The 13,288-nt window shown below is 45.4% G+C and overlaps 1 protein-coding gene across 1 annotated transcript in view; it reads right to left on the reverse strand.

Moving 5' to 3' along the window:
* Window positions 1–2,489: 2,489 nt before the first annotated feature.
* HEG1 (heart development protein with EGF like domains 1) overlaps window positions 2,490–13,288 on the reverse strand; it is a 53,459-nt gene continuing 42,660 nt past the window's right edge. Inside the window, exons 17-21 of the mRNA XM_054173472.1 lie at window positions 8,468–8,510; window positions 8,322–8,359; window positions 6,797–6,884; window positions 4,776–4,950; window positions 2,490–3,198 (exon numbers count right to left, since the gene is read on the reverse strand). Coding sequence (XP_054029447.1) covers window positions 3,049–3,198; window positions 4,776–4,950; window positions 6,797–6,884; window positions 8,322–8,359; window positions 8,468–8,510 — 494 coding nt within the window. The 3' untranslated portion in view covers window positions 2,490–3,048. The remainder of the gene's footprint in view (window positions 3,199–4,775; window positions 4,951–6,796; window positions 6,885–8,321; window positions 8,360–8,467; window positions 8,511–13,288) is intronic.

Consider the following 13,288-nt stretch of genomic DNA (forward strand, 5'->3'; position numbering starts at 1 on the left):
CACTCAGAAAATCCTGCTGGGCTTACTGAGATCCTTTAATTCCCTATAGAGCATTAAGAAGAGTTTGAAAATCATTAAGAAATCAAAATCAAGTACTTGCAAATGTTTGTGTGATCTCAACTAGAAGCAGTCCTATCTAATTTTTACTCAAATCCCTTCCAATTTGCTATGAGATACAGACCAGAGTTTCATTCATACAGACCCTGTTACTTTTTATATACAAAGACTGATCTGCAATTGTGAGTTGGTATTTCCTACTTTGTACTTGGCACACACAGGAGCATTTCCCAGTTTTTTAATTAACCAAGCAATTAAACAGATTTGCCTATGAGCATATGCCTAAACTCTTCCCTATCTGACAAAACACTGGCATGTGGTAAAGTTCTACCATCACTGCTTTGCTAAGCTACTTTCAGTCAATAGAGGCAGGGCCCAGTGCTCATGTATACACTTTGAATTTAGATTTAGCATGAATCCCAGTTTCCCCCTTTCTTTCCTAACACAGGTGAAATCCTCCTCCATACCATGGGAAAGGCAATCCTTTGCACTCTCAAAAACAGAGGCAACCCTTTCACACAGAAACAACCCAGCCAATGCCAGATTTGAAGGACCCCACAGCACAGCAGGGTCAAGCCCTTAATTCACATCACCCAGCAGATCCTGTACAGTTAAGATATCACCTGCCAATGAAAGGGAGAACACCACTGATGGACTGGAAATACTGATCAGCATGGCTGGAACAGCTAGATCTTGTGATTCACCTGTTAAACTTTTTTGGATACAGTAACTAGGGTTTTCTTTAAATATAGCTCCTTAGGCAGCTGTACTTCCTATGAGCATCTGTTTATTTCTTCCCTACAGCTGAGATAAGCTGTGTACTACTACCTGCAAGGTTGATTGCAGACCAGACAGTCATGAAGTTTCATGCATTGCCACCGTAAGATCACATAAGTGCAAGGGATACTGCCCTAGGCATTCATAAAGATGTGTTTTCCTGCAAGCCCACGCTGCTTTCTACACAGTAGATAAGGGGTGAGACATAAAAAGACATTATGCTTGTGTGCTATGGCTGGTGCACCAAATTACATCTTCTCAAACTTATTTGTGGTGCCTTTCCTGCCTTACAGTTTTGAGAAAACAGAAGTTAATATGAGCAGATACCAAAAACCTCTTAGCCCACCCAGCTGATGACTACCTGGTGCTAGCTCCCATTCCTCTGGGAAGCTGTTGCTCACTCTTGATAGGGAACACAATGGCCTATGAAGTGGCTGGGAAAGGATCAAGGGACTCACAGCATCTGTAGGACACAAGTACTACCACCTGCTCCTCATAATTCCAGACTTGCCTCAGGAGAGCAACCAGGCAACATATCAGCATCTGAACTGCCATTCTTACTTGGGGTTAGGCACTTTGGGGGGGGACACAACCTGTGGTCCTTAGTGCTCCAGTGAGCTGAGCTACCTTAAAAACCACTTGTAGGCACTGAGTCTTTCTGAGCTCTGCAGGGGAGAAGGGAATAGCAGAGGGTATGTGCCCTTCAGTAAAACTAGCTTATGTATGCACCACAGAGATGTTGGGTTAATAGCTAAGGAATTGTGATATTTGCTATCCTCATGCAAGCAGCCAATTTGAATTGAAAGTGCAATCACATTCAGGGGAAGAATTCCTATCTGGATCCTGTATCTGGACAGGCTTTCGATGACTCAAATTAATGCTGCAGTAATGGTAAGCAGTAAATATATTCCATTGACAAGGTCTCTTTCAACACCTAGGTCGGGTCAGAATACAGTTCATGAGCTTTCAATGTTATCTTTGGACAGAAGTGTATTAACTCACATTCTTCAGCTTTTGCCAAGATACTTCATATGAAGTAACACACCTAGGTGAGAAAGCCTGTCTTGAAACTAGGACAGAAGAAAGCCAAACACTTCATTTTTCTCTCTCCCTTAAATGTAACAGACTGCAAGAGCCTTATTTTCCAATGTACTGAAAACCTTCATAGCTCCTATGGAAGTCAAGGGGGGCTGTGAAGGCTTCAAAACTCAATTCCAGTGCCCAGAATTCAGGTTCCACCTGCCCAGACAGGGCTATAGCATTATTGCTCCTTCCCAGACTCCTTGTAAGGAGCAAGCTGAATTCCCAGCTCATCTTTTTCTTTCTTGTGAACAATTATTTAGCATCATATTGCTGTTTCTAGAGAGATTTAAATCCCTGCAGGAAAACAGAGCCTCGTAATACTCTATATGGAAGCCCTGTGATGACAAGTAGTGGTATCTCTTCTGAAAAATGGGGATTGACTAAAACCCCAACATATTCTTGCCTATATACAGGAAGTTTGCAAAGAGCACATAGAATCAACTGTGTCTTCTTTCAGCTGAAATTGCAGTGGTACAACTAACTTCCCCATACTCCTTGGAGACAATTAACCCATAAATTCATCCAACATTGCCAGGTACCAGGCTTCAGCAAGTACCCACCCATCTGGAGAACTTCTGCCAGCAAGAAGATGAGGGACAGACAACATACCAGCTTCCCTGTCACATACAAAAAAGAAAGCAACACAGCAATGTAAAAGGAAGTGGACAAACTTGCCCTACCAAAAGCAGATGCACAGTGAACTTTTGCATGAAGGTTGGCTAAGGTGACAAGCACAGTCAACAGTGAAAAAGGTCTGTAAACAAAACACTCCCTAGTGGTATTCAATGCAGAGTGCTGGGCACAGTTCCTCTGCCTGTCCTGATCCATGCTTGCCATGTAGCGTAAAGAGTGAAGAAGCAGCACAGAACAAATCTGGAGTGCATGTGTTAACTTCCATCTGGGTCTTCTAGTGACGTTCACTTTGAGCCATTCCCTCCTCCTCCTGCCTCTCTGCTGCTCAGCAAGTGTAACCATTCCTCAGGGCAGTAATGCTCGGCATGAAGTTCAAAGTCCTTCCTGTTAAATGGGAAGAGTAGATTGATGTGGGCTGAACTGCCCAGGAGACAGATTGTACCTGGGGATCACAGGCCACGAAACTGTGCCAACCTTCCGCTCCCTCTCCACTCCTTGCTAAAAATAGTCTCTTCTTCTGGTTTCATCACTAATAAAGGATGGATTGTATTGTCCAGGGTAGATGCACGAGTGTCGAGATCCCGGCAAACCAGTGTAGGGAGGATAAAGTCCGTTTCTTTCCAGTTCAGGATTTCTCAGTCCAGTTGGCTGTATTAGCAAAACAAAATAAAAAGGTCTTATTCTCACACTTAAATCCTCCTTAATGCATAGCATTGCTACCTTTCCTAGCAGTTATTTCAGTAGCTAGAAGGAACAATGTCATAGCTAATGATGTCTAAAACCTAGAATTACTTTTACTGTGGGAGTTCTGCATTGCCTGGAGGTATTATACTGACGCAGTTTAGTTTCAACATCTTGCCATTAGCAGACTTGGAGTCTACCTGACTCCACCGAGCTCAGTCTAAGTACACAGCTAATTTTTAATCCAAGAGAATGGTGCTGATGATCTCAGGTATTGAAGTAACTCTCCTGGAAAGGGTATTGTCCCAGAGCCATCCTTTAAGGAAATCTTTCTAGACAATCAAGGTTAATTCCTGCTTTGGTTACTATGGGAGCAGTCCTCTCCCCATTAACCACAGGCATCTACTCTTCCAACATAGGAACTTAAATTATAAATAAATAAAAAGTAATCTGACCTTCCTTTCTCTTAAATAAATCTCCTGAGGACATTTGGTTGAGGAACTTTGGTATCAGACCAAGACTGCACAATCTTTTCACTCAGTAAACAACATCAAGCCACCCACTCTGCTCTGTTACATACCACATCCATGCAAAGCCCTCATCATCTACTGTTCACTAAAATCTCCCTTTTCTAGCTGCCAGCATAATAAAAGCCTTAAAAACTGTTTAGGAAATACGTTTTCATTTTCAAATCTATTATTCTTACTAGAAACAGGAAGGAGGAAAAGGAAGAGAAACCTTCATGCTGTGCAACCTGGTGAACTTACATACAGGAAATCTTAAAATACAAGCCAGGGGGGGAAAAAAACAACCAAGGACTGCTTGCTGTTCTGCTCTCACAAGCAGGAGAGCAAAATGAGTGATTCAGGTGAAATTCTGCAACTTTTACTCACATGAGTAACCCCCCTTAAGTCTGTTGTAGATCAGTGACAAGTGATACACCAATATCACAGGTTTAGATATAGACGCTAACATGGTACCAACCATGACAGTACATCTTGTGCCCTACACTGCCTGTTACTTCTCCATCACTTCTTCCCTGCCACTTGTTCCCTCGGAGCTGAAGGCTCCTTATACACTCTTTCTGCTGCAGGAAGGGGCCTGTACCCTGGAGAGCAGAGGAGTGCAATAAAAGACAGTTCCACAGTGGCCAGCATCTTCACATCTTGGGATTAAGAACCCCCGGGCAGAGGTCTCAACCTTCCAGCATCATCAGTGAGGGTGGAAGGGAGAGAACTACCCACAGGGATCCCTAGCAGTCTGTCCAAACCTTTAACTGCCCTTCTCTACTCTAAGATTGGACACGTAAAGCATCTACCAAAGTTTTTCTAGGTGTGTCCCTAGCACTGTTCCTAATGACATCTCTTTGTGGTATTCACCACATGTAACAACTAGAACCCACAGGACTCCCAATGCCTTACTGTCTCTGGAATTTGCTTTGCTCTTTTATTTTGCAGGAAAGGGATCTGTACTTGCAAAAATAAAGGAAGGTGTCTTTCCTGTATGGGGCACAAAGGGTTAATAGTTAAGCTATGGATAGGTACCGAATAATACACATCTGTCATCTGCAACAGGTTCTTGGTGCTTCCATTCTCCTGCATCTCTATGGTCTCTCTGCCCCACTCCTGTGCCCGGGGGTTCTTCGGATATTCAGCATAGGGTGACATCTGGAAATCCCCACTCTTGAAAATGAGTTTACTTATGTCATTTTTATTCTTCCTGTTTACAAAATAACAAAGGAAAGAGAAAACATACAACTTATCCTGCTACACACTTCCAACATGATTTCAAGAGATTTACTTCATGTTACAAACCTTGACAGGGAAGAAAGATGCCCTCAGAAGAGGTACAGTTCAATAGTCTGCTCTGAGGCCAAAAGCAGATACTAGGTCAGATCATGCTACTTAGGGCATTATGTGGTGGAATCTGAAATCACCAAGGATGGAGGTGGCATAACCTCTCTGAGCAACCTCTTCCACTGCCCCACTGTCCCCTTGGTAAAAGAGGTTTTTTTCCTACACTCAGTTTGACCCTTTCCTGTTCTAACTTACGTTTATTGTCTCTTGAATATGTGTGAGTTCACTTGAGTCAATAAAAATAATGGAAATCCAGGAAGGAAAAAAAACCATATGGGATCCCCCACGGCATTCAAGTTTCCAAGTGCTTAACTACATCACTTCTGGGCACTATTTTAATTCCTAAGAAGGAAGATCTACAAGGAGCTAGTCTGAATGACACCAAATGCCCCTACATGACTATTAATGCTGTATGATGTACTTTGGTGATACTTCCAGTTCAAAGCAGAATAACCTCAAGAAGCCACATAACCTCATGAGACATCTGTAGGAGAAGGGCTGTTTTCAGATAGCTTTGGAAGGCTGTGGGGCAGATTTGCCTTTGTTCGAATTAGGGAAGGCTATGTTTAGTCTGTGACTCAGAAAAGAATGGAAACATCTTGTATCTGAAGGAGAGAAATTAGGCAGGATTTGGTTGGATGTGTTAAAATATTGTTTTGTTATTTTAACCTATTATATGCCTGAATTACATGCATGCCAGTAGAAAGCAACCAATTGAGATGTGACACATGTGCCTTCTGGTAGACTGCATAACTTTGCTGTATAATGTAATAAATGTCTTCGCCTGCTTACATCTTCACCTGGAAGCTGTGCTCAGGGTGAATCAAACAACTATATTACAACAGACATCCAGTTAACTTTTACAGCTTGATGAACATAGGTGGAAAAAAGGGTATGTCCCAAATGAAAGTATAGTGTAATACTCTGACTTAGGCACTTGCTCAGCTATCCTATGTGCTGGTGGAAGAGAAGCTCAACATGAGCCACCAGTGTGCACTTGCAGCCCAGAAAGCAAATCACATCCTGGGCTGCATCAAGAGAGTATAGCCAGCAGGTCAAAGGAGGTGATTCTCCCCCTCTACTCTGCCCTGGTGAAACCCCACCTGGAGTACTGTGTCCATTTCTGGAGCCCCTGTTACAGGAAGGATCTGGACATGCTGGAAGGTGTCCAGAAAAGGGCCACAGGGATGATTAGAGGGCCGGAGCACCTCTCCTATGAGGACAGACTGAGGGAGTTGAGGCTGTTCAGTCTGGAGAAGAGAAGGCTCCAAGGAGACCTAATTGTGGCCTTCCAGTATCTGAAGTATCCTACAAGAAAGCTGGGGAGGAACTTTTTAGGGTGTCAGGTAATTATAGGACTAGGGGGAATGGAACAAAAATAGAAATGGGTAGATTCAGACTGGATGTTAGGAAGAAGTTCTTCCCCATGTGGGTGGTGAGACACTGGAACAGGTCGCCCAGGGAGATAGTAGGAGCCCCATTCCCTGGAGGTTTTTAAGGCCAGGCTGGCTGTAGCTCTGAGCAACCTGATTTAGTGTGAAGTGTCCCTGCCTATGTCAGGGAGGTTGCAACTAGATGATCCTTGAGGTCCTTTCCAACCCTATGATTCTTCTGTGTTTTGGTCCTTCAGGCTTCATGTGTGTAACACTAAGTGTAGTGGAACCCACTGAGAGCATGGCATGTGAGCCAGGGCTGGGGGCAGGACCTACCGGCAGCAGGTGACAATCAGTGCTATGCCCATGATGAGCAAAAGTCCTCCTCCTGCAGCCGCGATCACCACAGTGATGAGCTGATATGCTACAGTTGAGAAAGAAAAAGACTCACTTAGCAACAGGTGATGTGCTTGTAAATAAACACACCCATAGTTCATCCATTTGCATGAGAACTATTTCCCATCTTCCCTCTGTAAGCAATACTGCCTTAAAATTTCAAGTGAAGTGAATGGAGTTGGGAGCAGATGTTGATCAGTCAGAGGGCAGAAGGGCTCTCCAGAGGGACCTTGACAGGCTGGACAGAAGGGCAGAGTCCAACATGATGTCATTCAACAAGTCCAAGGGCTGGGTGCTGCACTTTGGAGACAACAACCCCAGGCAGCACTACAGGCTGGGGTCAGAGTGGCAGAAGAGCTGCCAAATAGAAAGGGACCTGGGGGTACTGATTGACAGCTGGCTGAACATGAGCCAGCAGTGTGCCCAGGTGGCCAAGAAGGCCAGTGGCAACCTGGCCTGCATCAAGAATAGTGTGGCCAGCAGGAGCAGGGAAGTCATTGTGCCCCTGTATTCAGCACTGGTTAGGCCATACCTTGAGTATTTGTCGAGTTCTGAGCCCCTCAATTTAAGAAGGACATTGAGACTCTTGAATGTGTCCAGAGAAGGGCAATGAAGCTGGTGAGAGGCCTTGAGCACAAGCCCTATGAGGAGAGGCTGAGGGAGCTGGGACTGTTTAGCCTGGAGAAGAGGAGGCTCAGGGGAGACTTTATTGCTCTCTACAACTCCCAGGAAGCCAGCACCGGAACGAGGGGACACAGTCTCAGACTGCACCAGGGGAAGTTTAGGCTCAAGGTCAGAAGAAAGTTCTTCACAGAGAGAGTTGTTAGCCATTGGAATGGGCTGCCCAGGGAGGTGGTGGAGTCACCGTCCCTGGAGGTGTTCAAGAGGGTAATGGATGTGGCACTTGGTGCCATGGTTTAGTAGTCATGAGGTCTTGGGTGACAGGTTGGACTTGATGATCTTTGAGGTCTTTTCCAACCTTATTGATTCTATGACTCTATGATCTCCTGCTGAAGGAAGAAGCAGCATTTGTTTCCCTAGGGGATGGATTCCCTTCTCTGATAGGGAATAATCATTCAACACTATTCCAGGGATAATTCAATATTTCATGGATTCAGCTCCAAATACCTTGTGTTCCTGTGTGACCTCCTCTAGGTGATCCTGCTAGATCTTTCAAGGTCCCTTCCAACCCCTAACTTTCTGTGATTCAGGAGTGCTCACTATATGTGCTATCATAACAGAGTATCCAGAGAAAGGAGATCTCCTTTCCTTAGGAGATAATACTAAGTTACTTCTGTCAAAGAGGTCAACAAAATAATTCTCAACAGAAAATGAAGAAACAAAAAGCACTGACAAGTGTGATATGTACCTACTGCATTTTAGACATAGTCATTTGCAGTTATTTCTTTCCAATGCCCTGTTTCTGACAGCGTGGAAATGAACAGAAACAAAACTCGGTACTTACGGTTTCCACAGTTGAATCCACCTAAGCCGAACGGGCAGCTGGTAACAGAAAACAACAGGGAGTTTCAGCACCTTCATTGTATTGGCAGGTCACCACAGCAATATTAAGGACAGTGGGGTAGGAGGAGGGCAGAACAGTCACCGTACCTCACACAGGTCTCGTTTTCCAGCTTATATCCATCTTCACAGGCTAAAAACACAGATGAGAGAAGGGCCGTGAGCACCACGTAGTGGTTGGTGCAGGGGAGGCATTTCACGCAGCGGCTCCCCACGGAAGCCTCACCTCAAACCACCCTGGGGACTGCCAAACTGGCCTGCATTGCTGGCACAGCAGGAATTCTATGTACTCTGATGTGATGCAATATCTCCTCCGGTTCAGGCAAAACACCGGGCACTTAAATTCACCTGCTGTTGGCTTCAGCAGGACCATATTGGGGCTTCCCAGCAGAGCTAGCCCAGAGCAGGCAGGTAGTTATATAATTGCTAGCAGAACTTGCCCAAATGGAAACTCACTGCACACTTGTACTACTTCCCACAGAGCTGCAGTGGGAAAAATCTGCAAGTGCCTCCAGTTTTTGCTTTGAAACCTCATCTGAACAGTGCTACTTTAGTACCGATGCACATTATTAATTGCATTCAAATGTTAGTATTGCAGCAAAATGTAATGCAAAACCACTGTTGGGGTAATACAAAGTGGTAGCTGATGTTTTGCCTTAAGCCACCTTTTGTTTCCCTCGTCTTTCAAATTTGGAGCTGCTAAAGCAAATTTTGGAATACTGTATTTTACTGTGGAACAGGAATTAAATTTACTAGATCTAAATAACCCAGAAAACTGCTATGTACAAAATGCTGGTGAAAAGCTGAGGCCATCGCTTCAAAAGAAAGTAAATGTTGTGCTTATGGGCAGTTATCACCTGAACTATCTGAGAAAATTATACAGCCTTTCTGATGAGCAACAAAGGTGATGATACATTGGACATGCAATCATAATCTTCAAGTTACTGATAAGGTCACTGCTTTACTCAGCAGCAGTCCTACCACAGCTCCTGCAGTTCTGCTGCCTTTTGCAGAGGCAGAGAAAGTGGTCACTCAAACACTTGTAGAGGAGTGACACGGATAGAGTCACTTTGAGAAGAGTGACAAGCCCTTCAGTGTCTGCAACACATCACCTAGGGGTCTGGGAATCACCTACATCACACTCCACAGGGAATAAAATTAGATTGCTCAGTGAAAATAGAAGCGCTTATGGGATTCTCACCCCACCCCCCCAACCACCATATATGGCTTAAAATGGTGAGGCCACAGCTCTAAAGCCCTCTTCCCTTCTGGTTTGCTCTTTCAGCACAGGGAAAACCAAAAGCTGAAAGCTCAGACATTCTCTAACCCCATCAATGTGAGGAAATCTGTGGGGAGAGGAGGAGGCTTCTAGCAAGCCCCAGGTAAGCCATAGCAAAGCCCTCTCCTACTCCTCTGCTGCTCTAAGCACACCAGATGCCTCTTTCCCTCCTGCACAGCAAGCTACTATATTTTCGGAAACACTCAGCACAAGAAGGGAAAAAGGAAGAAAAGAAGTTCAAATGTTGCCCTTTAGGATGGGCTGGCAATATCGTAGTAAACCAAGAGAAAGCACTAGTATTTTGCCTGGATTCAGAAGTTTATGGCTCTTCCAGCACCAATAACAAGAGATTGATGCCAGCAGGGAGCAATGTGACTGTGACCTCTCCTTCATAATACAGGTCACAGAACTTCCCTAAATTTGATTCCAGTTTCAAATCAAAGAGTTGAACTGGAGCTACACTTTAGAGAACCATCCAAGAATGATCTTAATGTTTTCAGTGACAGACAATCAACCACAACCCCAGGTCAGATGCTCATAATAAAGTTAATTTCCTCAGCCATTACAAACATTCACCTTCTTTCTGGTCTGAATTACCACAGTGTCAAATTCCAGCCTTTGGATGTTTACTTGCTAGTCTGAAAGAGGTTATATGATCACATTTCTCACCACCACCACCAAATCACTCCTTTGTCTTTAATAAAGCCAAGTGCACTGAGATCTTTCAGGTTCCCTGGTTATTGCAGCTTTCCTGTGAATGCTCACAGCTTCTCTCTGACCCTTTTGACTTCTGGCTCCCAGAAATAGATGTTGCATGCCTAGGGATAACAAAACTTCCCCTCCTCTGCCTGTCCATGCCCCCTAAATACACTCAGGGACCACATTTGCCTTACAAGCCAGAGCTAGGGACCTCTTCTTTACCTGCCAAGCCCCCTTCACAGCTCTGTTCAAGTGTCTCCTTTCCAGGAGATACAATTCACAGCGTGCCTGGCACTTTGCTCTTGGACATCTGGCCTTGCTTGTGGCCATATTAAAATAGTTTGCCTATGTACTGTTTGCTAAGCATCTCAGGTCATTTTCCTTGTGGGCTGTGTGGACACAGGTAAGTGATGCACTGAATCATGAATATTGCAGCTCTAGGCACAGACTTGCCATAGCAACTGGCACCAGTGATGATGGGAGGGGGGCTGATGTCCATGGTAGCTGGTCTTGCACCCCACTCTCTGCCCTGTACAGCCCCACTACTCCTTCATTACCTCTTTCACTCCATTTAGTCCCCCAGAGCTGGAGATGGAGAGCACAACGCCCTTTAAGTAGCTCCCCTGATGCATCTCATCATGATGCTTTTTGCACTAGATTTATTTTTCTCTCTAAGATGTTTGTTTTGTTTTTGAAGTCAAGGAACTGGTCAGAGGTAACTGGACAAGACTTAAGAGCCTAAGTCAACAAACAGCCAGGGCAAGGATAGTAAATCCCAAAGGATCCTTGCCTGACCCATTCATAGCAAGGCTTTAGTAAAATGACACTGGATAGATTGCTCCTTCACTTGCTAACAAAAGCAGACCAAAAAACATCACAGAGCAAATATTCTACCAAAGCAAGCCACAAGATCAGGCAATAACAAAATCTGCAGTTGGGAGAGGCATCACCTCAACAGCTTGCTGGAGTTGCCTTCTCTAGTGAGCGCAGAGGGTTCATGTATCCCAGCCCCAGCCTAATGCCTGCATGTTAAGAAAGCCTGGGGGAGCCTGAAGGCAGCCCAGCCTAACGTCATCCCTAGCCCAGCAACATGTGTAGAGCACATACACCTGGAGCTGTGTCTGGAACCCTTCTAGCACACAGCTCTCAGGCCAGGAAGCTTACAGCCAGGACAGTACAGAGGACAAGCAAAATCCTGAACAAGCATGTGTGTGTCTTAAATACTCTATGCTTATGTCTTTTCCTCTCCTCACCCTGCCTTTTCCTGCCACTTTGCTTCCTCCTCTGACATCTTTTCTGCTCCTTTGAACATGCTCCCAGGAGAGCTCACTCTGTCACACTCTCCCAGCAAACATTCAAACACAAGCAGGGAATGGAGAAAAGGCTTAAGTGTCAGGGTCTGAGCAAAGCTATCAAGCTGTGCTTTTCCACTTGGGATTCCTTTGCCTTTGCCTTCCTGAATGAGACTTGGGAGTCTCTTTTGAAACCTGGTCTGCTGCTTCTTGCTTCACTCCAGGCACTCTGTACTATTCAACATAGTACACCCTCGAAAAGCTGGCACATTGGGTTTGCTGCCTTGTTTCTAGAACAGCCCTGAAGGTACTAGGAAGGTTGAAAACTAGCAACAACCTGGAGATGACCAAACTGCACACCAAGAGGTACCATGGCCAGTGCATCGAAACTGTGGCTCAGATACCTAACCCTTCCTTGGTCCAGAAGATGCTTTTTGAGCATGCCTCAGGGTACAGACACTGCAAGGCAGGACAGAACAATTCCTGGGGGTCAAGGTGGCTGATCCCCCATGCCTCAGCAGCTCTCCCAGTCACACCCACCTTCCCACAGGGGAGACCGGACAGGGCAGCACAATAGCAGTTTCCCTCTTTTCAAACACTATAATTGGAGTTACTGAGCCACATTTTCATGACCCACAATGAGGGTCAGATGCTCAGAAGACCTCAGTTCCTGTTTAGTCACTATGAGGGCAGAGGTTTTCAAAGAGGCTGGCATATTGTATGCTATATTTATCAGAAAATAGCCCCAAGTGTCAAATGAGGGCCACAGCATGGCTTCTGAAAAAACCTTTACAAACCCCAGCCACCTGGTTTACTCAGATGGGAACAGTGACCCTGAGAATCTAGTCCCTTGCCAAAGAATGGCAGCAGGTGCCACCCTCACACCACTGCACTGCAGCCTAAATCCCACCTCAACCCTGTCCCTCAGACACTCTCAAACTGGTCAGTAAGATGTTTCCTACTGACAGCAGTAAGCTGAAAGTGGCATTGAAGCCTCACTGTGTGCAGACAGGGTTCTTTATATTTTGCACAGCAAACCCTTACAAATAAGGAATAACCACAGGTACAAGATGTGCTGCCAGCAGATCCAGAGAAGTGATTCTGCCACTTTGCTCTGGTGTGACCTCACCTGGAGTACTGAGTCCAGATCTGGAGCCCTCAATATAAGAAGAACATGGACTTGATGGAGCAGGTCCAGAGGAAGGCCACAAAAATGATCAGGGGGTTGGAGCACCTCTACTGCAAGGACAGGCTGAGGGAGATGGGGTTGTTCAGCCTGGAAAAGAGAAGGCTCCAGGGAGACCTGATAGCAGCCTTCCAGTACCTGAGGGGGGCCTACGGGAAGGATGGAGAGAGACTGTTTACAAGGGCCTGCAGTGACAGGAGAAGGGGCAATGGCTTCAAACTAGAGAAGGGCAGATTGAGATTGGATGTTAGGAACAGGTTCTTTACCATGATGGTGGTGGAACACTGGAACAGGATGCCTGGGGAGCTGGTTGGGCACCATCCCTGGAGATATTCAAAGTGAGGTTCAACAGGGCTCTGGGCAACCTGGTCGAGTTGAGAATGCCCCTGCTTACTGCAGAGGGGGTTGGACTAGAGGACCTTTGGAGGTCTCTTCCAACCCAGACCATTCTATGA

The sequence above is a fragment of the Dryobates pubescens genome, chromosome 2 (assembly GCF_014839835.1).
Source record: "Dryobates pubescens isolate bDryPub1 chromosome 2, bDryPub1.pri, whole genome shotgun sequence".
Taxonomy (NCBI): domain Eukaryota; kingdom Metazoa; phylum Chordata; class Aves; order Piciformes; family Picidae; genus Dryobates; species Dryobates pubescens.